The 23,905-nt window shown below is 40.9% G+C and overlaps 5 protein-coding genes and 1 long non-coding RNA gene across 7 annotated transcripts; 5 read left to right on the top strand and 1 right to left on the bottom strand.

Annotated features, from left to right (window-relative positions):
* Positions 1-644: 644 nt before the first annotated feature.
* On the bottom strand, positions 645-23,000 carry LOC130164226 (prostaglandin D2 receptor 2-like). Of its 2 annotated transcripts, none has more exons than XM_056368824.1 (2): positions 22,947-23,000; positions 645-2,276 (listed from the first exon to the last, which is right to left on the bottom strand). In XM_056368824.1, exon 2 carries the CDS (start codon positions 2,228-2,230, stop codon positions 1,094-1,096), a length of 1,137 nt encoding a protein of 378 aa, XP_056224799.1. In that variant the 5' UTR covers positions 2,231-2,276; positions 22,947-23,000; the 3' UTR covers positions 645-1,093. The 2 variants fall into 2 exon arrangements, with proteins under 2 accessions (XP_056224799.1, XP_056224798.1); XM_056368823.1 differs by lacking the exon at positions 22,947-23,000 and adding an exon at positions 3,939-3,980.
* Positions 7,874-10,124, top strand: LOC130164229 (uncharacterized). The gene is made up of 6 exons (XM_056368829.1): positions 7,874-7,940; positions 8,105-8,428; positions 8,524-8,871; positions 9,094-9,222; positions 9,347-9,393; positions 9,487-10,124. Exons 1-6 carry the CDS (start codon positions 7,898-7,900, stop codon positions 9,613-9,615), a joined length of 1,020 nt encoding a protein of 339 aa, XP_056224804.1. The 5' UTR covers positions 7,874-7,897; the 3' UTR covers positions 9,616-10,124.
* On the top strand, positions 10,898-12,010 carry LOC130164862 (uncharacterized). Its single transcript, XM_056369850.1, has 4 exons — positions 10,898-10,940; positions 11,045-11,359; positions 11,455-11,802; positions 11,889-12,010. Exons 1-4 carry the CDS (start codon positions 10,898-10,900, stop codon positions 12,008-12,010), a joined length of 828 nt encoding a protein of 275 aa, XP_056225825.1.
* LOC130164232 (uncharacterized) lies at positions 12,115-12,964 on the top strand. The gene is made up of 3 exons (XR_008826580.1): positions 12,115-12,237; positions 12,362-12,408; positions 12,502-12,964. It is a non-coding gene; the product is annotated as an uncharacterized LOC130164232 (long non-coding RNA).
* LOC130164230 (uncharacterized) lies at positions 12,972-17,146 on the top strand. Its single transcript, XM_056368830.1, has 4 exons — positions 12,972-13,833; positions 13,938-14,261; positions 14,356-15,054; positions 15,181-17,146. The coding sequence occupies exons 1-3, from the start codon at positions 13,791-13,793 to the stop codon at positions 14,853-14,855; spliced, it is 867 nt and encodes a 288-aa protein (XP_056224805.1). The 5' UTR covers positions 12,972-13,790; the 3' UTR covers positions 14,856-15,054; positions 15,181-17,146.
* LOC130164227 (tyrosine-protein phosphatase non-receptor type substrate 1-like) lies at positions 20,604-22,505 on the top strand. The gene is made up of 5 exons (XM_056368826.1): positions 20,604-20,997; positions 21,111-21,809; positions 21,933-22,064; positions 22,137-22,180; positions 22,280-22,505. Exons 1-5 carry the CDS (start codon positions 20,955-20,957, stop codon positions 22,415-22,417), a joined length of 1,056 nt encoding a protein of 351 aa, XP_056224801.1. The 5' UTR covers positions 20,604-20,954; the 3' UTR covers positions 22,418-22,505.
* Positions 23,001-23,905: the final 905 nt, after the last annotated feature.

Below are 23,905 nucleotides of genomic sequence, written 5' to 3'. Positions count from 1 at the left end.
TCAAAAGAAGTAATAACTTCTCTCCACAAAGGTTAAGCAGGTTAATATGAAAAAAAAAAAAAAAAAACCCACAGAATACTGCTCATTTTTGGGGTTTTTTTGTCCTGTGCCAGCAGTTCCTCGTTCATTTAGAAGGATAGGAGCTGCAGTGTAAGCACATAGCTGGTGCGAGTATTAAGTTAATGCTCTATAGTAGTCCTAACTAAATTCTCTAATGCTCTTGTTAATTATTATTTTTGTTAAAGTGATATCAGTCAGGTGAGCTAATCAAACTCAAAGTGGAGTAAATTCTAAAATTAAATCAGTATTCAAATATAGGTCATGGTAGCTGGGGGTGTGGCTGACACAAATACTTGCTAATCAAAGTTGGGAAAAAACACTGAGGAAAGATGATACACATAGCGTAATATAGCATAATGTACATGTCGACACCACTCTTTCCATCCGTACTGCCATGTCGCCGTGTGTCGACTATTAAATCAGCATCAATGAAACTTAAAGGTATAAGTGTGTGATGTCACAAGAAAGCAGTCACAGCTCTGAGCTCACAGCCATGCCCTAAGCCCCACCCACCCAGACCCACCATCCAAACTTACAGGATTTAGTTTTCTGTTTTACCTGAAATCTGCTATATTTTTTATTCAATCCCCCAGAAAACAGTCAGCCAATCAGGTGAGAGGCCCTGAGCCTCTCTCTTCTGATTGGTTCACCAACTTGTTGTTACTAGAGCTCCAGAGAGAAGCCTGAGAGAGGAGATATAAAACTACATTGAGATGGTTTTTGGTTCTTAAAACCACAAATATATCTTCTTATGGATCAACACTTCAAATAAAACCCAGGAAAAGAGTAAAATATGGAGCTTTAATGCCACTTGTAGATGTTTCAAATTAAAAGCCTGCTAGGAACGAAAGGGATTATGCCATGTCGGCTACTGGATGGCTTTTAATTTGAAACATCTGTGCAGGCAATGTGAAATGTTTTAGGTTATTAGGTTAAAACAACTAAACATGGATTATGCTGAAAATAAAAATATCAACGGCAACTCCAAACTAGAGAAAAGCAGGAATCAGAGAATTTTGCTTTATGTTTTTTTTCACTGCTGAGTGGAATTAGCAGTACTTTCAGCCTTATCTTGTTCATCGGTTTTCAGACACACAGTTGCATTGGAATTCCTGTGCTTCATCAAAAAGTCGGAGGTGCTGATAGAGCTGCGAGCGGTGCTGCGGCGCCGGGCCAGCTCCATCAGATCCTCAGCCAGAACACTCTCCATCACCGCTCCCAGAGAGTGTCTGATCTTCTTGCACAGGTCGGGGCAGCTGAACACGTACAGGATGGGGTTGATGATGCTGTTAAGGAAGCCGATGGTTGCAGAGATCGGGAGGGCCTTGCTTGCGTGTTTCTGCAAAGGACTCCCATTTGGAGCCATCACCTCCATGATGATGAAGAAGTGGTATGGAGCCCAGCAGAGCACAAAGGTCACCACCACGGCCACGACCAGCCGAACGAAACGGAAGGAGCGTTGGTAGCCTCTGCGCACCAAGGTTGCGTTCACGGCAGAATAGCTGATGATGATGATGAGTAGAGGGATCAGGAAGGCTAAGAAGAGCTTCATGAAGGCCAATCCCTCCTTGCGATGCTTGCATAAAGCTTTCAGGTCGAACGGCTCACTGGGGAGGAGGGCTCGGGCATAATCGTAGTAACAGAGAATCTTGCCATTGGGTAGGTGAATGGTGCCACGATATATGTAGAAAGGGATGGTGCAGAGCACAGCCAAGGCCCAAATTCCCCCACATATCTTCTTCACAAGTTCTGGGTTTCTGTTGTTCTGGGCCCAGACAGGTCTCACAACCACCAGGCAGCGGTCCAAAGAAATCACCGCCAGCAGGAAGCCACTGACAAACATGTTGAGAAAGAAGATGGCGGAATGGATGCGGCAGAAGGTTGGGCCCAACGTCCATGTGTTGCCTCGTGCCATGTAGAGCGTGAAGAAAGGCAAGGAGGATGTGGCCAGCAGGTCGGAGGCCGCGAGGTTCAGGATCCAGATGCTGATGACAGAGCGGCGGACATGGAAGCCCACTACTCCGAGGATAAGGAGGTTTTCTATGATGCCAATGGAAGAGACCAAGCCGTGGAGGGAGATGGTAAAGATATTCAAAGAGCTCAAGTTGACCTTTTGGGGTGACGGGTTAATGCTGATATTTCCCATCATGTTGAAAAGACAGTGAACCATCCTGAAGGGAAAACGTCTGGATCCTCTAACTTCACACTGCTGAGATCTACAACAGAGATTAGAGCATATAAAACTAAACAGGCACTTAACAAGTGATCAGATTTGTTCTGAAGCAGGACAAGCATATGGTACATACATATGGTATGGTATACATATGGATGTTTTGGCTTTCTTCTGTTTTCTCCTTCAGTAACAGTAAAGGGGTATTGAGATATTTAGTTATATAACAATTCAAACAGTTTCAATTCATTGCAAAAACGTGTTTATGACATGTCAAATATGTGCTCAAACACATGTTGTGGGTATTCTAATTATGCAAAACATGTCTTACAAGCTCACGTACATTATCACCTTCTTCACAAACTAACTACTAACCAAAACGGAACAAGAAACCAACCAGAGGTGAGAAGAACATGGGTGCTACTTTAACAGCTGACGCAGACTTCTGCATGCTATTGATCTGTGCAAGTTTGTTTCACTTTTAAACCCTTTTCAACCCTTTTAAAATCAATCATTTATTAATTCTTTATAGATCAGTACTAAGAAGTTAAATAGAAAAAATGAAATTAAGAAAAGATGGGAACATACGGACGGGGACAATAACAAGAAAGTTCACACGTCGCTAAATTTCTCATAGAGTGTCAAAAACAGAAGCCCAGTCATGAAACCTACTACTTTATCATCAAAAAAACCAACTGATCAATATAAATCTAATAAACTAACATCATATGTTTAACCCATCTACCTCTAATGTAAGTGTAATGAGTAAAATCAATACCAAAGCAAGAAATCAGCACAAAAAAATGTATATAACCTATATCAGTGGTCGAAACTTATACACAATGTCCTAAGTGTGCACCTAATACCCTCTTTATCTTCACTGGACCATGTCACAATTTCCTGCAGGAGGGTCCCCCCCCCCCCCCGCAGTCTGATTTTCCCATTGGTGGTCTGGAGCTCAGGCAGTTTAAAACTTCACTGTTCAGCAAAAGCAAATTTCACCCACTAACAATTACATCTTGTGGTATTAGTGGGTGTTAAACAATGTTTTGTTTTTTTTTCTTTTACTCGTGTACACTTTGTGTATGTAACGTGCGAAGCATCTTTTGCTGTGTTCGAGGCTGCTCGACAGTCACTTTCTCTGAAAGAGGAATTTATATTTCTGCTCTCTGCCCTTATTTTTCTGCAGACTTATCTTTCACATCACCACATCCTCAGTACAATTTTACTCAACCTGTCTGATTTTATCATCTGACACAATGTGCCACTACATGTTAATGATTTTCACAAACAGTAATGAAGTCACACGTAGTTGCTGAATTGCCATTTTTAAGTTACACAGTAATGCATTAACAGTGGTGTATCATGTTCGAGATGGATTTAAATGCCTAAATTAGACATTGCATAGCTGTAGCAGATTGGGTAGAGAACCCTGGCGATGTGGACTTTGATGATCACAGCTTAAATAAAATGTAATGTAATGCATGTTTTCAATCCTGCGTGGGCAATGTGTTATTTGCCAGCCATTTGTAGTTACTACTCTGCCGCTGATGCACACTGCATAAAGACTGAACTTTAAAAAGTTATGTCTCCGAATCTGATTTTTACTAAAAGAGCAAATAATCAATGCACATTCAATTAAAATTTTAAAATCTGTAATGAGTGCCTCTCACTTTAACCCACTGGTACAAACAGAAAAATAACTCACCTGTTTGTCTGAATCCAATGAGGTCTGTGTCATGTTATGTTGCTGTAAGGAATAGTACCCAGCACTATATTCATGGGCGTATAAGTAGAGTAATAGGAAGTTACAAACCTCAAAAGGAAGAACAGCTTAGAAGAACCAACCTAATTTGTTGAGACCTCTAAGCCAAGCCTATGATTACACATTGTTTGGTCTGCTGATTTATGAAAACAAGCTGTTACTCAGGAAATGAAAGGTGTAATTTATAGACCACTGTGTTCTATGAATTGAGTACATTCAGTTAGTTCAGTGATTTCTTAATGACAACAGAGACATACAACCAGACTGTATTAAATACACAGGGGACGGATGGGAAGGTTTTCATAAATGCAAGGCAGTGCTGAATTAAATTAAAGGTGCTATGCAAGTGATACTTAAGGTGTCACTACAATGTCATAAGCCCCGCCGTAGAGATAGGGTAAGAAGCTCTGAGTAGAGTTTGGAGTAAAGCCTTTGCTCCTTTGTGTCGGAACCAGTTGAAGTGGTTCGGGCTGGAGAGATTATATTTCTCATCTGGCCTGGGGACGTCGCAGGATCCCCCAGAAGGAGCTTGAAAACGTTGCTGGGGAGAGGGACATCTGGACTACTTTGCTTCACCTGCTGCCACGGCGACCCGACTTCGGATAAGCGGAAGAAAAAGGATGGATGGACTATTTCCTGGTCTAAGTTGTTTTACTGCTGTGTGGAAGTTTTTGCTCACTGATTGCAGATATTATTTTTTTTCCAACATTGGAAAACATCCGATCCACCTGCAGCACAACTGACGTAACGATTTATGAAACAGTCAGATTTTCTCTGAGGGATGAACTCGAGGTCTTCCGTCTTTGCATTTCAGTTCTGGTGATAACTCGAGCTCCTTCTGAGCTGATTGTGGAATTTAGGAAGACGCAACAGAGGCAAAATATATCCCTTATGATCAGCAGGACAGTTGTTCAGAGGGCACCTGGGAGTCCACGTCACTGAGAATCTGACAGGGTCCACACACAGGCAGCTTCATCACGTCGGACAGCTAACAGTCTCTCTGAGGGTCCGAAAGACCTTTTACTGTGGGGCTGTTGGAAGCATCCCATCAGGGGGCACCTGTCCTCCTTGGGACCATAGAGCCTTATGGATTGGCCTACCAATGGATCTCGGACAAACACCTCCACAGCCCCCCTTTCCTCAAGTCATCACAACAATGACCTCTGTCTCTTGACCTCAACATATTCTCAGGCCTTTCCTGCACATTAGATATTTACACTTGTGACATAATATACTTTGTTTTTTTTTTTTTTTTTTTTTTTTAAATATCTATAATTTTTTATGTTGAATCCTTTATAATTCTTTTTCCTAAAGTCTCAGGCAAAGTCACAAACAGGTAGTTGCTATATGATCAAATACTATTGACTATATTGGTATTAGACTAAATTTAGTCATTCCTTATTTCACTCTCTGTGCTATATCTGTAGCTCTCAAAGCGTTTCTGAAGTTTAAAGGTCCCACATTTTACTTGTTTCCTGTGTGTTGATGTATAAGAAGATATATTTGTGGTTTAAAGAACCACACACCATCTCAGTGTAGTTTTACATCTCCTTTCCCAGGCTTCTCTCTGGAGCTCTAGTAACAACAGGACGTTAAGCCAATGAGAGGAGAGGAGGCTCTGAGCCTCTCCTCTGATTAGCTGATTATTTTCTGAGTGGTTGAATAAAAATCTAGCAAATTTCACGTAAACACTCAGAGAAACCAAATCCTGCAAGGTTGGATGGTTTGTCCAGGGGGACACGGCAGAGAGCGATGACTGTTTTGTTGTGAAATCACAAAGTTACAGAAGTCCTGACGGCTGGTTTTAAGGCTCAGTTTCTGAATACAGGCTGTGTGCATTTCTCTGTGGACTGAGGCTTTGATACTTTCACAGTATTAATATAGAACTTAGACCTGCTTCATAATCAAACAACACATGGACATCTACAACAATGGGACCTTTAAAGTTTTTAGATCTGCTTCTCTTAAGACATTAAGATGTCAAGAAATAAAAGCAAGCAAAGCAGAAGTTTTCAAAATAAAGAAAAAGAGAGGGTGTCACAATCCAGTCAGACTTTTTCATCAGTACCAAATGTCATTTTATCTCCTAATATCACGACCTGCGTGTGTTTATATTTGTATTTTTTACCCACTGTGAGGGTGCAGGTGTCTGTGACGATACAGCAACTACAGCTCATGTTTGATTGTGTTGTCTTCAAGGTTTACACTGAAACCTACTGGCTTGTTGCAAGTTTTTTTTTGGCACTTCCTCTTTATGAAAACCAATACTTCTGAATTATTACAATGTGTGCACTTTTATAATGAATCTCTTTTTTACAAAATGCACATAACGTTACTACATCATATCTTTATTTTCAAATGCATGACATGGAGTTAAAAATAAGGTTCAAATTAGGATTAAGCTAAAGATAAAGTGACAAGCACTTCTGCTTTTTGTCTCACTGCTGTATATATCGAGGTGTGCATGAGTGTGTATGAGAGAGAGAAGGGGGGTGGGTGGGGGGGGTGACGAGGCAACCAAAAAAAAAGTTTTCACACTGCAGTCACATGTCAAAACCACCAAACATTTTGTACTTGGCTATGAAGACAAAAACAAAAAGTAAACGTCTCTTTCTCATGCAAATATGAGATAAAAGAGAGAATGATTAGATATGACCCACAATTCAAGCAAGATTCCAAAAATTTGGGGTCTTTGAACACAACTTCACAACTTTAAAGGTCCAGTATTGTATTAAATGAGATCTCCATGTCCATTCTGATTACAAAGCAGGTCTAGGTTCCATTGTGTAAACATAGGCCTACATATGCACAACGGATATAAATGTGTAAGTTAACAATATAAACACTAAATATAGTTTTTAAAAATCAACTCAAATACACAGTATGAATTCATATCTACAATCAATCTTACAGTGTCTGTAAAGTCCAGAGAGCTGCAGCTGATTCAATGTCAATGTAAGATGGAGAGAGTGGACCACATTGTTCCAGTTCTCAGAACTTTACAGTGATGTCCTGTTTGTCAAATAATTGACTTTAACAATACACCTGTTCGTTTATAAAACACTGACTGGTTTAGGGAAAAAATACATTTGTTATGACCTGTCCTGATATCTCAGGCGGTCTGGGACAGGTCTGTTTGCTTTCCCCAGAGTCCAAACTAAACAAGGTGACGCAGCATTCAGTTTTTATGCATCGCATAAAGGTCTGTTCCAACTCTAGTTCTTTAAATCAATACTGAATTCTTTGTTATTTGGTATTTATTTATTTGTTATTTCAAATTCTATTCCATTTGTTTTCTTACTACCCTTTTTATGTCTTATGTTATTTAAAGGTGATATAGAAATGAAGAAGAAACAGACAAAAGACAAACCCTTTGTGAGACTCACTGCTTGACACAAAGTAACAACAAACATCCCACCCAGTAAACATGTTGGAGTGCTGTTGGTGCCCCCCTCAGGCCAATCAGCGTAATGCATCCCTTCTGTGCATTTGCATGCACAGAAGGGATGCACGCAAGCCTGGCGCACTTTACACATCTGAGAAAGCATCCAAACCACAAAAAGTGGAACAAAGTTCAACCACAAAATGGCTGAAGATGTTCTAGTAAAATCCCTTTGGGTTATCTAAGGCCAGTGGAAAATTCTAAGAGCTGCTGGACAACTGTTTGAACTCTGGTAAATGTTTCCACCTTAATGCAAAATCTGAGAAATATGCCAAAGGAACGATCTCAATGTGAAATGTCAAATCAGAGCTTCTCACTTCCTTTTGTGCAACAATTGACACCCACAAATATGCACGACCTGGTAAAAACTGCTTCCGCTGAAGGTGTAGCTTTTTTGTCTTCGACCCCTTTACTGAAACTGCCATCACACTGGAAGAGTCTGAGCACCGGAGGGTGAAGGATGTTCAAGTTTTACGTGCTCTTGATTCACCTCTTTGGAGCCTGTAAGTCATTACGTATTCTGTTTTTTCAAGCTAGAAATGATTTGAATCTTAAGAAAGCACCTTGAAATTGTTATTCAAAATCCCGAGAGAGGACTTTTAGAACTATTTTAATGTGTACAGTCATATTTTCATCCAATGGCCATTAATCTATCTTTCTCTTTCAGATGGTGCTCTGCTCTACGCTAACCTTGGAGACAATGTGACTTTACCTTGTTTCTATTCTTCCAGTGCCAAAAACCTGTGTTGGTACAAGCAGGTTGCAGGGGAACAACCTCAAATAATTTCCTCTTTCTACAAACATTCAGTCACCTACAACACCTTTTACAACCAGTTTAAAGACGACAAACGATTTTCAGTTCACACTGGAGCAGGATTCTATCATCTGAACATTTCTAATGTCCAGGACTCAGATTCAGCCATGTACTACTGTGGACAAACCAGTGTAACAGTCACTGAATTTAGCAATGGAACATTTTTGGCTGTCAAAGGTGATCTGCTTTATGTTTTAGATTTTTGTCATCACACTTCCTGCATTTAATGTCCTCCTTTTCTCTTTCTAACATCTTATTTCTGTTGTTTCCAGAGTCCAGCTGCAGGTCTTTCCTCCAGCAGCCACTGTCTGAGTCTGTGCAGGCAGGAGGCTCCGTGAGTCTGAACTGCACGGTGCACACTGGGACCAGTGACAGAGAACACAGCGTTTACTGGTTCAGAAAGGATACAGGAAAGTCCCACCTGGGGATCTTGTACGTCCACACACACAGCAGCAGTCGGTGTGTGAAGGCCGCAGGGTCTGAGTCTCCCGCACAGAGCAGGTGTGTGTACAATTTATGGAAAAGGAGTGTGAGCCTGTCTGATGCTGGGACGTACTACTGCGCTGTGGCTTCGTGTGGAGAGATACTGTTCGGGGGAGGAACGAGACTGGAGGTTGAAGGTGAGCAAAACATTATCTACACTTGTTCCCCTTCATTTCATGTGATGTATTTACAACTAATATCACAAATCCATCCATTTTCAAAGACAAGAAACATGTCTGCATCCTGGGACATGGTGTCTTATATAAAATCCAAGCTACTTCTTTTTTAATCCAATTTTTTCCTTAGTCTACATTGGATTTTACATGACGTTTACATTTTTATTACTTTATTTTTCTCAGAGAAACAGTACACTCTTCCTGTCTTGCTGTGGAGTGTGGTTGCAGCTCTACTCTTGTCTTCTATCTTGAACGTCATCCTCGTCTGTATCCTCTGCGAAACGGCCACTAGAACATATCTGCAGTCCGAAGGTGAATGAATTCATTTTAACCACAGAAGAAGTCTGATTTCACCGAGTGGTATTGAGCCATGCAGATTGTTTTGGTTTTTAGACTGGTCAGTTGATTAAATCTGATTTTTTTTATTTTTTCTAAGGGTCACATTCCCAGCAGAGTGTTGCAGTATGCGCCACTGAAACTCAGGTTAGCTCAAAATATATCCTCCCTACACGAGTGGCGTTTCTTTGTGTGTGGACCCATCCTGTAATTTACTGCAGTTTTCTTGTTTTCCTGCAGAGTGAGCAGTCTGACGCTGTGCAGTACGTAGCTGTGGACTACAGGAAGAAGCAAAGCAAGAGCAGGAAGCAGAGGAGCGAAGAGGAGGAGACGATTTACTCTGGAGTCAGACTGACAGAGCTGGAGTGAGAAACCACGACTGCTGCTGCTTCTTTCTGACTCCTGTAACTTCAGTCAGTATTAATATCTGATATGAGATCAATGGAAATGCATTTGATTATCTTTCATCCTTTAAAGTATATTCTGAAAAACTGACACACTCTTTTTTTTCTGCATTTATTGAATCATATATATTGTTATTGCTTCTTAAAAGGCTCTGGTTTCTATAGCAACATAAATGATGTACGCTTGTACCTTTTTATTCCTAAAAAGACACTGTCCTCATCAATGGGTTTACTGTCATTGTTCCTGTTTTCATCACTATGCATCAGTGGTTGTCAAACTGTTGAGAAAAAAGCTGACACCCCCCCGACTCCACAATTTGTTATCATTTACTAACATTGACCGGAGGAGCAACTAATATAAAGGACAAACTGTATGTTGAACTTTAGTGAACTAAAGGTTAGCATGATAGCATTTCTCTGCATACATCATATTCATTTAACTATGTCTCACTCCATTTTCCTCTGGTCATCCATGCCCCCCCCCCCCCCCCCCCCCCCAGTTTGAGAACCACCGCTAAACATGTATGTATTGAAATTGTATAATCTAAACTGGCAGGGGAGCTAACACAGCGTGAGGTGGTCTTACGTTCCTTTTAAGGTCCGACTACAGCTAAAGGGGTATTCCAACTATCTAGTACCAAGTATATATACATATATATATATATATATATATATATGTGTATATACTAGTGTGTGTGTGTGTGTGTGTGTGTGTGTGTGTGTGTATATATGCATGTATATACTGTATGTATATGCATTATAGTATACATGCATGTGCAAGTGCTTAGTACAGGTATAGCCTAATTGTATCCGCAAGTGTAGTATTTTCGTCCTCGGCAGTTTCTCATACATGCACGCAAGCCTGGTGCACTTTACACATCTGAGAAAGCATCCACACCACAAAAAGTGGAAAAAAGTTCCACCACAAAATGGCTGAAGATGTTCTAGTAAAATCCCTTTGGGTTATCTAAGGCCAGTGGAAAATTCTAAGAGCTGCTGGACAACTGTTTGAACTCTGGTAAATGTTTCCACCTTAATGCAAAATCTGAGAAATATGCCAAAGGAACGATCTCAATGTGAAATGTCAAATCAGAGCTTCTCACTTCCTTTTGTGCAACAATTGACACCCACAAATATGCACGACCTGGTAAAGACTGCTTTCCGCTGAAGGTGTAGCTTCTTTATCTTCGACCCCTTTACTGAAACTGCCATCACACTGGAAGAGTCTGAGCACCGGAGGGTGAAGGATGTTCAAGTTTTACGTGCTCTTGATTCACCTCTTTGGAGCCTGTAAGTCATTACGTATTCTGTTTTTTCAAGCTAGAAATGATTATTATCCTTACAGAAGACTTTTGAGACAATTTAAATGTGTACAGTCAATCTTTCTCTTTCAGATGGTGCTCTGCTCTACGCTAACCTTGGAGACAATGTGACTTTACTTTGTTTCTCCAGTGAGAGAAACCTGTGTTGGTACAAGCAGGTTGCAGGGGAACAACCTCAAATAATTTCCTCTTTCTACAAACATTCATTCTCCAACATCTTTTACAACCAGTTTAAAGATGACAAACGATTTTCAGTTCACACTGGAGCAGGATTCTATCATCTGGACATTTCTAATGTCCAGGACTCAGATTCAGCCATGTACTACTGTGGACAAACCAGTGTAACAGTCACTGAATTTAGCAATGGAACATTTTTGGCTGTCAAAGGTGATCTGCTTTATGTTTTAGATTTTTGTCATCACACTTCCTGCATTTAATGTCCTCCTTTTCTCTTTCTAACATCTTATTTCTGTTGTTTCCAGAGTCCAGCTGCAGGTCTTTCCTCCAGCAGCCGCTGTCTGAGTCTGTGCAGGCAGGAGGCTCCGTGAGTCTGAACTGCACGGTGCACACTGGGACCAGTGACAGAGAACACAGCGTTTACTGGTTCAGAAAGGATACAGGAAAGTCCCACCTGGGGATCTTGTACGTCCACACACACAGCAGCAGTCGGTGTGTGAAGGCCGCAGGGTCTGAGTCTCCTGCACAGAGCAGGTGTGTGTACAATTTATGGAAAAGGAGTGTGAGCCTGTCTGATGCTGGGACGTACTACTGCGCTGTGGCTTCGTGTGGAGAGATACTGTTCGGGGGAGGAACGAGACAGGAGGTTGAAGGTGAGCAAAACATTATCTACACTTGTTCCCCTTCATTTCATGTGATGTATTTACAACTAATATCACAAATCCATCCATTTTCAAAGACAAGAAACATGTCTGCATCCTGGGACATGGGACAATTAAAAAGTGCAGACTTTTTATGGATGGATTTGTGATATTAGTTGTAAATACATCACATGAAATGAAGGGGAACAAGTGGAGATAATGTTTTCCTGAAGCTACTTCTTTTTTAATCCAATTTTTTCCTTAGTCAACATTGGATTTTACATTACGTTTACATTTTTATTACTTTATTTTTCTCAGAGAAACAGTACACTCTTCCTGTCTTGCTGTGGAGTGTGGTTGCAGCTCTACTCTTGTCTTCTATCTTGAACATCATCCTCGTCTGTATCCTCTGCAAAACGGCCACTAGAACATATCTGCAGTCCGAAGGTGAATGAATTCATTTTAACCACAGAAGAAGTCTGATTTCACCGAGTGGTATTGAGCCATGCAGATTGTTTTGGTTTTTAGACTGGTCAGTTGATTAAATCTGATTTTTTTTATTTTTTCTAAGGGTCACATTCCCAGCAGAGTGTTGCAGTATACGCCACTGAAACTCAGGTTAGCTCAAAATATATCCTCCCTACACGAGTGGCGTTTCTTTGTGTGCGGACCCATCCTGTAATTTACTGCAGTTTTCTTGTTTTCCTGCAGAGTGAGCAGTCTGACGCTGTGCAGTACGTAGCTGTGGACTACAGGAAGAAGCAAAGCAAGAGCAGGAAGCAGAGGAGCGAAGAGGAGGAGACGGTTTACTCTGGAGTCAGACTGACAGAGCTGGAGTGAGAAACCACGACTGCTGCTGCTTCTTTCTGACTCCTGTAACTTCAGTCAGTATTAATATCTGATATGAGATCAATGGAAATGCATTTGATTATCTTTCATCCTTTAAAGTATATTCTGAAAAACTGACACACTCTTTTTTTTCTGCATTTATTGAATCATATATATTGTTATTGCTTCTTAAAAGGCTCTGGTTTCTATAGCAACATAAATGATGTACGCTTGTACCTTTTTATTCCTAAAAAGACACTGTCCTCATCAATGGGTTTACTGTCATTGTTCCTGTTTTCATCACTATGCATCAGTGGTTGTCAAACTGTTGAGAAAAAAGCTGACACCCCCCGACTCCACAATTTGTTATCATTTACTAACATTGACCGGAGGAGCAACTAATATAAAGGACAAACTGTATGTTGAACTTTAGTGAACTAAAGGTTAGCATGATAGCATTTCTCTGCATACATCATATTCATTTAACTATGTCTCACTCCATTTTCCTCTGGTCATCCATGCCCCCCCCCAGTTTGAGAACCACCGCTAAACATGTATGTATTGAAATTGTATAATCTAAACTGGCAGGGGAGCTAACACAGCGTGAGGTGGTCTTACGTTCCTTTTAAGGTCCGACTACAGCTAAAGGGGTATTCCAACTATCTAGTACCAAGTGCTTCTTGTGTGTGTGTGTGTGTGTGTTAGTATGTACATGCATAACTGTACGTGTGTATATGTATGTATCTGCAAGTGTAGTATTTTTGGTCTAAGCAGTTTTTCTCACATGCACGCAAGCCTGGTGCACTTAATACATCTGAGAAGGCAAACAAACCACAAAAAGTGGAACAAAGTTCAACCAAAAATTGGCTGAAGATGTTCTAGTTAAATCAATTTCAATCAGTGGAAAATTCTAAAAGCGGCTGCTGGACAAATGTTTGCACCCTCGAAAACTTCTTCAGCTTAATGCAAAATCTGAGTAACGTGTGAAATGAACTACCTCTGTATTAAGCCTCAAATCAGAGCCTCTCACTTCCTTTTACGCGACTGTGCACCCACAAATATGCACGACCTGGTAAAGACTGCTTTCCGCTGAAGGTGTAGCTTCTTTATCTTCGACCCCTTTACTGAAACTGCCATCACACTGGAAGAGTCTGAGCACCGGAGGGTGAAGGATGTTCAAGTTTTACGTGCTCTTGATTCACCTCTTTGGAGCCTGTAAGTCATTACGTATTCTGTTTTTTCAAGCTAGAAATAATTATTATCCTTACAGAAGACTTTTGAGACAATTTAAATGTGTACAGTCAATCTTTCTCTTTCAGATGGTGCTCTGCTCTACGCTAACCTTGGAGACAATGTGACTTTACCTTGTTTCTATTCTTCCAGTGCCAAAAACCTGTGTTGGTACAAGCAGGTTGCAGGGGAACAACCTCAAATAATTTCCTCTTTCTACAAACATTCAGTCACCTACAACATCTTTTACAACCAGTTTAAAGACGACAAACGATTTTCAGTTCACACTGGAGCAGGATTCTATCATCTGAACATTTCTAATGTCCAGGACTCAGATTCAGCCATGTACTACTGTGGACAAACCAGTGTTACAGTTACTGAACTTGGCAATGGAACATTTTTGGCTGTCAAAGGTGATCTGCTTATGTTTTAGATTTTTGTCATCACACTTCCTGCATTTAATGTCCTCCTTTTCTCTTTCTAACATCTTATTTCTGTTGTTTCCAGAGTCCAGCTGCAGGTCTTTCCTCCAGCAGCCGCTGTCTGAGTCTGTGCAGGCAGGAGGCTCCGTGAGTCTGAACTGCACGGTGCACACTGGGACCAGTGACAGAGAACACAGCGTTTACTGGTTCAGAAAGGATACAGGAAAGTCCCACCTGGGGATCTTGTACGTCCACACACACAGCAGCAGTCGGTGTGTGAAGGCCGCAGGGTCTGAGTCTCCCGCACAGAGCAGGTGTGTGTACAATTTATGGAAAAGGAGTGTGAGCCTGTCTGATGCTGGGACGTACTACTGCGCTGTGGCTTCGTGTGGAGAGATACTGTTCGGGGGAGGAACTAGACTGGAGGTTGAAGGTGAGCAAAACATTATCTCCACTTGTTCCCCTTCATTTCATGTGATGTATTTACAACTAATATCACAAATCCATCCATTTTCAAAGACAAGAAACATGTCTGCATCCTGGGACATGGTGTCTTATATAAAATCCAAGCTACTTCTTTTTTAATCCAATTTTTTCCTTAGTCTACATTGGATTTCACATGACGTTTACATTTTTATTACTTTATTTTTCTCAGAGGAACAGTGAACTCTTCCTGTCTTGCTGTGGAGTGTGGTTGCAGCTCTACTCTTGTCTTCTATCTTGAACATCATCCTCGTCCGTATCCTCTGCGAAACGGCCACTGGAACATATCTGCAGTCCGAAGGTGAATTAACTCATTTTAACCACAGAAGAAGTCTGATTTCACCGAGTGGTATTGAGCCATGCAGATTGTTTTGGTTTTTAGACTGGTCAGTTGATTAAATTTTTTTCTTTTTTAAATTTTTTTAAGGGTCGAATTCCCAGCAGAGTGTTGCAGTATACGTAGCTGTGGACTACAGGAAGAAGCAAAGCAAGAGCAGGAAGCAGAGGAGCGAAGAGGAGGAGACGGTTTACTCTGGAGTCAGACTGACAGAGCTGGAGTGAGAAACCACGACTGCTGCTGCTTCTTTCTGACTCCTGTAACTTCAGTCAGTATTAATATCTGATATGAGATCAATGGAAATGCATTTGATTATCTTTCATCCTTTAAAGTATATTCTGAAAAAGTGACACACTCTTTTTTTTCTGCATTTATTGAACCATATGTATCGTTATTGCTTCTTAAAAGGCTCTGGTTTCTATAGCAACATAAATGATGTACGCTTGTACATTTTAATTCGTAAAAAGACACTGTCCTCATCAATGGGTTTACTGTCATTGTTCCTGTTTTCATCACTATGCATCAGTGGTTGTCAAACTTTTGAGAAAAAAACTGACACCCCCCTGACTCCACAATTTATTATCATTTACTAACATTGACCGGAGGAGCAACTAATATCAATCTCAAACTTTTCAATAAGATCAGCCTCAACATTGTGTAATTTAAACTGGCAGGGGAGCTAACATGGCTTTAGGTGCTTTTACCCATTTTTCCAGCTAAAGGGGTTTTCCAACAATTCAGTACCAGGTGCTTATATTTTCACAGACTGAGTACTTCTCTTCATGTCAACTGAACTGAGCGTCATCCCTGGCCCTCTAAACTCAGCGTAAGGCCTTGTTTGTGTGTTCTCAGTAGCTGTGTGCAGTTCAACTGATAGCCAGCAGGGGTCAGCAGACCACCTACCATAGAAATAACATCAGCGCTACATCATGATGCTTAAACACCTTTTGCTGTTGCCGTGACCACCAGACAGCTAAGTATGGAAAGATAAGTCATTCAAAGCAAACACACCGCGGAGAGAGGCCGAAGAAGTGCGTGTGTGGTGTGTGTCCTGTTTGTTCATAACTCGCTGAAGCCTCCACACCACAGACTTCTGTGGTCAACTGACATATAAAGCCTCCGTCTACACTTTGTTAAAGCGCCCGAGGGGCCGTCAGGACCCTGACAGCAACAGTTCTCATCCTTTTGTTTTTCAGCTGAAGACTTAGGTAAAAGTGACCTCTGTTGTCATGAAATTTCAGCAGGCGCGTTAAATGAGTGTGTGTGTCGGCCTTTTGTCGTCCTAATCAAATCTGACACAAACACACTTTGTCTGTCCTGGTGAGTTAAGTCTGAGTTTCTGGGTCGTGTAGTCAATGTTCAGCTTTGAAGTTGTTTCTACTTGTAAAGGCGGTTATGTGTTTTCAAGAACTGCAGCCTACTGACTAATACGAAGAAAGAAAAGAAAAAAACAAAAGAAAAGAAAAAACATTTCTCGCTTCTGAGTTCCCGCTCTGGTCAAACTCTCTCACATCAAGTTCAACCAAAGTGGTTTTGTCACCTCCACCCCCCCAACCCCCCCACCCCCCTCCAGACAGGATGTCTTTGTGGTTGAATTTGTGTTGCTTTTTGTTTGTTGGCTACAAACGCTTCTGTTCTTCCACTCCTCACTGCCCGTGTACATTTTTACACTTAAGTCTATTAACAGGTTAGAAAACAATACACAAAGCCACACTTTCAACTTCATATGAACAACAACTAAAAAGAAGTTCTAACAAACAGGCATTCACACCCTGGGGTCAGCTGCCTTCACAGCAGATATAGAGGAAAGAGGAGGAGGAGCTTTATGACAAGGTTGTTGGGGGCCTGGCAAAATTTTGTTCTTGTCTATAATCACATTTTTTTTTTATTCTAGTCAAGGTTTGCCTTTATCTTCCTGCTTTTAAATATATACTTATATGAACGTAAAAAGAAACACATTAAAGCTGTAAATAGCAAGATGCTTAAAAAAAAGGCATTTGCTCTTTGTGTTTAGCCTTTGCGAGTTACAGAGGAAGTATATTCGCACCTCACTGACCTGAATTTACTTCTCCCTGCCAAAACCACAGTGGAGAAAAAAACAAATTGTTGTATTTGCAGCCCTTTGTGGTGCTCTGATAGCCATCTCACAGTGTTCTTGACCTATTTTCTTTTTTTTGGGGGGGGGCTTTTTTGTGCCTTTAATGGACAGGACAGTAGAAAGTAGAAAGAGACAGGAAATGGGGAGGCAGAGAGAGGGGGAATGACACGCAGGAAAGGGCCGTCCGAAGCGGGAGTCGAGCCGGGGGCCGGCTGCAGCGAGGCCTGTGGCCTCTATATATGGGGCGCCTGTGTAACCCACTGCGCTACGCGATGCCCCTCTTGACCTATTTTCTACATTTCTGAAAAACAAATTGACCACAAGAAACAAATGAAGAATTGTGTGCAAAAAAAAATTCACTGCCTCTACCAAGGCTATTCTATCGTTTGGGTATGAAGTGTGGAAATAATGGGGGTGAGATAAGACTATATAGATATTTACTTACTTCACTAACTCTCAATATAAAGTCTGAAAAAACCTGGAGGGTGAAAAGTTATTGAAAATGTGTAGTTCAAAGTCTAAAATGAGTTCAATGAGTTTAAAGAGTAAAAGCTACCACTTCAAAATAACTTATGTTAAAAGTTTTTTTTCTAGGGGTTTTAAATGATATGAAGTTTGGATGTGGACGTGTCGAGTAATGAAAACATGAGATCATGAGATTATTATTTTATAAACTTTCTACATTGACCGGTGAAACTCAGACAGTCAGAACTTAGGTGTCTGTCATTTAACAGCTTTCTGTATTTGTCACGGCTGCAGCCCTGCAGCAGCTCCGTGTGCTTCCCCCACGTCCCGCGAGCCGGAGGTGAGAGGAGAAACTACTTTTAATCAGTCAGAGACACTGAGCATACTCGCTTTCACAAAATGCATGGGGAAATGTGTGCATTTTGTGTCTGTAGTGTGTTTTAAATAAAGAAAACCCATGTGCTTTTAAGGGAACTGCAGCAGAAAAACACGACAGCACTGAGCACTTATCTCCAAATGACACTGATCTGGTCTTCAAACGAGTATGGGAGGGTCTATTTTCCATTGTAGCTCTCACTTCACAGAAACAGTGAACATTAGGCCGTCCTACTGTCGCCTTGCACGACGAGCATGAGCATGGGTCAGTAATGCCTCGTCTCGAACGAGTCAACAGCCGTACAGCGTTTACCACCTTTTTTTTTCTTCTTTAAAGCACGAACATACAGACCACAAACATCAAAGGACGCATCTGAGTCGCACGCAGCAGCTTGCTACTGTTGCATCTGCAAAGGGCAAGGCTGAGGGAAGAGACACAAATGCTTAATTGTGCTTACAGCGCGGGAACAGACGCACATACCTGACAACTATCAGACCACTCCAACACAAACACAAACTCCTACACAACTATACACACGTGTACAAGTACATGTTAACCATGTTACGATCAAACACCATGTGTGAAGCAAATTTTTCAACCTACTATGTAATGTTGATCATGTTATTGATCTGTAATCGTCAATACTTGTAATAGCACATTCAGGGTGGCACTACACTATATGACTTGATCCTGATCATATTAATTCAGTATGATTGTATTAAAACATCATGTCACAACAAATCCTGTCATAATATTTTCCAAACCAGAGGCCCTACAGTCTAATCACGCAGGAATCCTGTGCTGCATCTCTGTGGTTAGAACTCTTTCCCTTTACCGACTCTAAAAGCAGCACGGCATGGCGGGGCAGTGGTTAGGACTGTTGCATCAGGTTAATTGGCGTCTCTAAATTACCCGTAGGTGTTGATGTGAGTGTGAATGGTTGTTCGTGTCTGTGTATCTGTGATGGACTGGCGACTTGCCTGTATGTTTTGCTATTTGCTACATAGCCAGCGTGAGCATTAACAGCTAGAAGAAATATTGCGAGTTTAGCATCAAAGTTCATTCATTTACTCACCAACGTTAACTGTTATCTTTATCACGTCTTTTCTTCTACTGAAGTTAGCATGCTAACTAGCTAGCCCCGGCCCGTGTCATCACTTTCTGATAGCGACTCACTGTAGCATCCTGTCTGCCCTGAAGACATAGCGCTGCTCAGAGAGCTATTTATAACCCTTTGTCTTTTAAATGTAACGATGGATGAAGCTCTTGTGAAGCGATAATCGCCACCACCCACTCCCAGCAAGAAACTGCGTTCAGTGGCAGAGAAAACTGAGAAAAAACAAGGGATCATGAAATATTCTTGTTGGACTAAATTTGATCTAAATTTCTGACTCATTCAGAGTCACTGTCGCTGTCTATCAGCAGTGGTGCTGAACTGTTTGTCAGTTGATGCGTGTAGAGCATCATGTGCTGTCCTCGGTGCTGAAACATTTGAATATGACTGGTAATCTGTTTTTTTTTCTTTCTCTTTTTTCTTGTTTTTTGCAACAAGCTTGTAACAAGCTTGTTTGTTCACAATAAGATGCAACATTACGCCTCAACAATAAGTAAAGAAAAAGCAACATTAGAGGGCAGTAATGCAATGTTCAATTATATGTGAAATGCCATTTAAAAACACCAAAAAGAGTAAAAACAGTGGTTCTGTGAAAAACAGTTGTCACTCTAGATGTAGTTTCCTCTAAATGGAAGACTGGTGATATTGATGATGATAATGATGATGATGATGATGATGATGATGATGGTTATATGGTGTGTTGTCCAGTTTAAGGTCCCATATTTTACACTTTTCCTGTGTTTTATTTGAAGTGTTGAAGATATAGTTGTGGTTTTAAGAACCAAAAACCATCTCAATATAGTTTTAAATCTCCTCTCTCAGGCTTCTTTCTGGAGCTTTAGTAACAACAGGTTGGTGAGCCCATCAGAAGAGAGGATCTGAGCATATCTTCTGATTGGTCAATTGTATTTTGAGTCATTGAATAAAATCATAGCAGATTTCAGGTAAATACTCAAGAAACCAATTCCTGCAAGGTTAGATGGTGGGTCCAGGTGGGCGGAGCTTGGGAGATAGCTGAGGGTGGTGACAGCTTTATTGTGAGATCATAAAGTTACAGAAGTCCTGATGGCTCGTTTTAAGGCTCAGTTTCTGAATACAGGCTGTGTGCATTTCTCTGTGGATTCAGCACTTTTATACCTTCACAGTATTAATATAGAAACTAGACCTGCTTTATAATCAAACAACACATGGAAATCTAACTTACAATATACATACATATAAATACAATATTCGACCTTTAAGTCAACCAAATATAAGTCCAGCCTGTAACCACTGCAGCCATTACATTATAAATATATACGCTCAACATTTACTTACAGTTTTTTAGATGGGTTAAATCACTTGACCTGATTTCCTGATTTCTTTTTTCTTTCTGTGTCTCACCCACTCCACCCCCCTCCCCCAACCCACTTAACCCATTTTAAACACACACTTTCTTACACAAGTAATAGCAAATTTAAATCTCTAAACACTCTGCATATTATGGAAAACAAACACTGATTTGCACCAACCTCTACACCTCTATGCAAACATGGACTTGAGAGAATTTCCATTTCATAGCATATACACACATACATGTCACGCCTACTGTCCTCCAGTGGACAAAAAACAACAATGCAACCAAGAAGACTCAATCAACCCCGATTACACCTCTAGTCACCTGATCAAGCTGATCTTATGGAAAAGAACAAAACGCAAGTGTGAGTCTAAACCAAAGAAGTCAGCTTAGCCAATCACAAACAGCCTTCGTGTCCTCTAAGAGTTGGGTGCGCCCGTCGAACACACCGGATATAGACTGCAGAGCTTCAGAGATGATGCCACTTTGCATTATTCTTGTGCTTCTCAGTGAAATCTGTGAGTATTTTAAACCATTTTTTTCCTACTTTTTCTTTGTGCATGAATATAATTTTGAATGAGAGACATGTTTGAAAAGTATAAATAATATAATGTTATGCCTTTCTTCACAGGTCAGGTGACAGCTGCTGTAAATATAACCTCAGGTATAATTCAGGACAGTGGGGTCATAAAAGCAGGAGTTGGGGAGAATGTGACTTTGAAATGTGCTTGTCAAGACAATGCTGTAACTTTCCTGTCTTGGTATCAGCAAAGCTTGGGAGGTAAACCTCAGATCATATCAACTCGGATGAAGCACAAAAAAGAAGCGGACATGTACCCCGGGTATAAAGAAAGGTTTCAAGTCTCTACACAAAATAAAGAAGGCAACAACCATCTCACAATCACAAACCTTCGCCCGGCAGATTCAGCCATATATTACTGTGGGATTTTAGAATTCAACGCAATCGAATTCGGACAGGGAGCTTTCCTTCACGTCAAAACGCCAACGTCCAACATCCAAGCTGTTGTCCATCAGCCCGATTTTGAGCTACTTCGGCCGGGAGACCCTTTGAGTTTGAGCTGTACAGTATACGCCGAACCGCTGTGCGAAGGGGAGCAGAGCCTCTACTGGTTCAGAAATGGTGCATCTCAGCCCACAGTCATGGACCCCAGTGGAGGACAGTGCACAAGCCTCTCATCTCATGTGAAAAATTGCACTGCCGACCTCACATTAAAGTCTGCGAGCTCCTCCGATGCCGGGATGTACTACTGTGCTCTGGCCTCCTGCGGCGAGATCACCTTTGGGAATGGAACGAGAGTAGAGATCGTAGGTAGGTGATAATGGCTGATATTACATATTACAGTTACCTGTAGACCTAAAATGGCCTTTTTAATTAACCATATTAATCGTATGTCTACAAAAACAGCTTTTATATCTGCTTTCTTGACTCCAGATGTTTCTACCAAAGTCTCCCCTCTCATGGTGTATTTCTTGAGTGTGGCTTTGGCAGTTTCCATCATCATTCTGCTCGTCCTGGCTTTCAGCGCGTACATGTTGAACAAAAAGCTGTGCTCTCTCTGCAAAGGTAGGGTCTTCAGAATTACTAAAATATTGCTGTATCGAATTGGCTTGACCATTACTGTATTTTGATTTGCAGGAACTGTTTCTCATCTGACATGCTCTGCAGCCTCTGACACCAGGGTAGGTCAAATAACTGTGTGGTAAAAGTCAGATTTATACCTACAAAGTCATGGAAATATGAATAATGATTTCTCTCAATTGTTATTTTGTCCTTAACAGAGCCAAGATGCGGACATGCTCCATTATGCTGCTCTGAGTGTGAAGAGAAACAGCGAACGACATGGTCAAGACGACAACATGGACACTGACTGTGTTTACTCCAGAGTAAAGAGTAGAAAAGAGTCATGTAAAACTTAACATTCAACCTCATGCAAGGATTCACATGACTATATGTACAATGTAAAATAATGTCGAAATAAATAAAATATTTCTTTCTTTGCAGTAATTGTATGTCAAGTATGTTTTGAGTCACACAGATCAGCATATCCGTACGTGCTGTGTAATACTGGTTGCAGATAAGAGACAGAGCAGGCTCATGAAAAAAAAAAAATCCCCTGTGTTCTATTAATAGCTTCTTCAACCAGAAACGCAAGTGCTGGCTGCACCTTTCAATCTATAGCCGTCTCTCACCATTTACCTTTCACTGCTGTGGTGAAGATGGTGTGAGCTGCAGAGTATAAGTTTCCATTGGTGGAAACGTGAGTCCCAGTAGAGCTTAAACACAGGAAGACCGGCCTGTAGGTCCCTTCGGTCACAGCAGTGTCTTACACTGAAGCGAGACTGGGTCCCACAGGACTTTGTGAAACAAACAACAACACAGCTTAAATGCAGAAAACAAGCGGTGCATACAATAGACTATTCAAGAAAATGTGAAACAGTAACTGACCTTTACTTAAGAAGTCTTGATTTATTTCTTAGCTCATGTGAAGACTGCTTTCAGTTCAGTCTAATTCTAATGTTATTTTGTTGATCCACAACCTTTTCACAGTTTCAGTTCCCTAATACTCATATGCCCAAACTTGGCCTGTAGCTATGCTTCTTAGGAAACTCACCATGGTGACATGTCCAGAATGTGCTACATCCACTTTCTTAGAAAGAAAACACACAGTAACATGAAGGCCAGCAGCTCGTACTCCCATATTAGGTTACTGTGGCTGAAGGGGAAGTGGGCTAAGCCACATCGAAGGGAACATGAAGAAACATTTATTCAGTGGTATAGAAATGTAACCAAAGACTATTGTTTTTACTTCCAACATTTCATATCTTATCTTATATCTTATGAAAAAAATGATGAACATAACGTACATAATGACAAAATATCTATTCCAGATACTATATCAACTTTCAGTCTCTTACTGGTGACACAACCAAACTGGCATTTTCAAATAGAGAGCTGCAGGGATGATGTATTTTTGTGGCTAAGCTAGATGTTAGCATCATCCTGGTTCCCGCAACAAAAAGCCAGTGGGATTTTTACATCGACTTTTGGATTACTGCAGAAAATGAGCAAAAGTTTAAGATACTGACACGTTTTGTTCAGCAGGATAATCAATCACTTTTGTGATATTTGAAGTGTTAATACAATCACCAGGAGTAAAAAAACTAATCTTAGGCTATAAACAAACGGTCACATGACTTTGATTTTGATTTCGCTCTTACCTCTTCTACAAAATCCTTTGCTTTTACAAAGTTTTCAAAACAACAGCGCGAGAATATAACACTACGTTGTAAAGGTGGACTGGTGTTTGCATGATGTTGTTTAGCCACTTGTTAGCAAATGGCTTTTTTTTTAAGACACAAAAAAGCTTAAAGAAATCAGGACTGGGGTATTTACTGACATGTTGT

This window comes from Seriola aureovittata, chromosome 23 (assembly GCF_021018895.1).
Source record: "Seriola aureovittata isolate HTS-2021-v1 ecotype China chromosome 23, ASM2101889v1, whole genome shotgun sequence".
NCBI lineage: Eukaryota > Metazoa > Chordata > Actinopteri > Carangiformes > Carangidae > Seriola > Seriola aureovittata.
Note: the sequence above shows the minus strand (reverse complement) of the source record. Positions and strands in the feature narration are given on the sequence as shown.

Excerpts from the sequence above, each read along its gene's own strand:
- LOC130164227 (XM_056368826.1), top strand. The coding sequence starts at position 20,955 with ATGATGCCACTTTGCATTATTCTTGTGCTTCTCAGTGAAATCT. Across the intron at positions 21,810-21,932 it reads AACGAGAGTAGAGATCGTAG|ATGTTTCTACCAAAGTCTCC; the intron begins GTAGGTGATAAT and ends TCTTGACTCCAG. Across the intron at positions 22,181-22,279 it reads CTGCAGCCTCTGACACCAGG|AGCCAAGATGCGGACATGCT; the intron begins GTAGGTCAAATA and ends TGTCCTTAACAG.
- LOC130164230 (XM_056368830.1), top strand. The coding sequence starts at position 13,791 with ATGTTCAAGTTTTACGTGCTCTTGATTCACCTCTTTGGAGCCT. Across the intron at positions 13,834-13,937 it reads GATTCACCTCTTTGGAGCCT|ATGGTGCTCTGCTCTACGCT; the intron begins GTAAGTCATTAC and ends TTTCTCTTTCAG. Across the intron at positions 14,262-14,355 it reads AACATTTTTGGCTGTCAAAG|AGTCCAGCTGCAGGTCTTTC; the intron begins GTGATCTGCTTA and ends TGTTGTTTCCAG.
- LOC130164229 (XM_056368829.1), top strand. The coding sequence starts at position 7,898 with ATGTTCAAGTTTTACGTGCTCTTGATTCACCTCTTTGGAGCCT. Across the intron at positions 8,872-9,093 it reads AACGAGACTGGAGGTTGAAG|AGAAACAGTACACTCTTCCT; the intron begins GTGAGCAAAACA and ends TATTTTTCTCAG. Across the intron at positions 9,394-9,486 it reads TATGCGCCACTGAAACTCAG|AGTGAGCAGTCTGACGCTGT; the intron begins GTTAGCTCAAAA and ends GTTTTCCTGCAG.
- LOC130164862 (XM_056369850.1), top strand. The coding sequence starts at position 10,898 with ATGTTCAAGTTTTACGTGCTCTTGATTCACCTCTTTGGAGCCT. Across the intron at positions 10,941-11,044 it reads GATTCACCTCTTTGGAGCCT|ATGGTGCTCTGCTCTACGCT; the intron begins GTAAGTCATTAC and ends TTTCTCTTTCAG. Across the intron at positions 11,360-11,454 it reads AACATTTTTGGCTGTCAAAG|AGTCCAGCTGCAGGTCTTTC; the intron begins GTGATCTGCTTT and ends TGTTGTTTCCAG.
- LOC130164226 (XM_056368824.1), bottom strand. The coding sequence starts at position 2,230 with ATGGTTCACTGTCTTTTCAACATGATGGGAAATATCAGCATTAACCCG.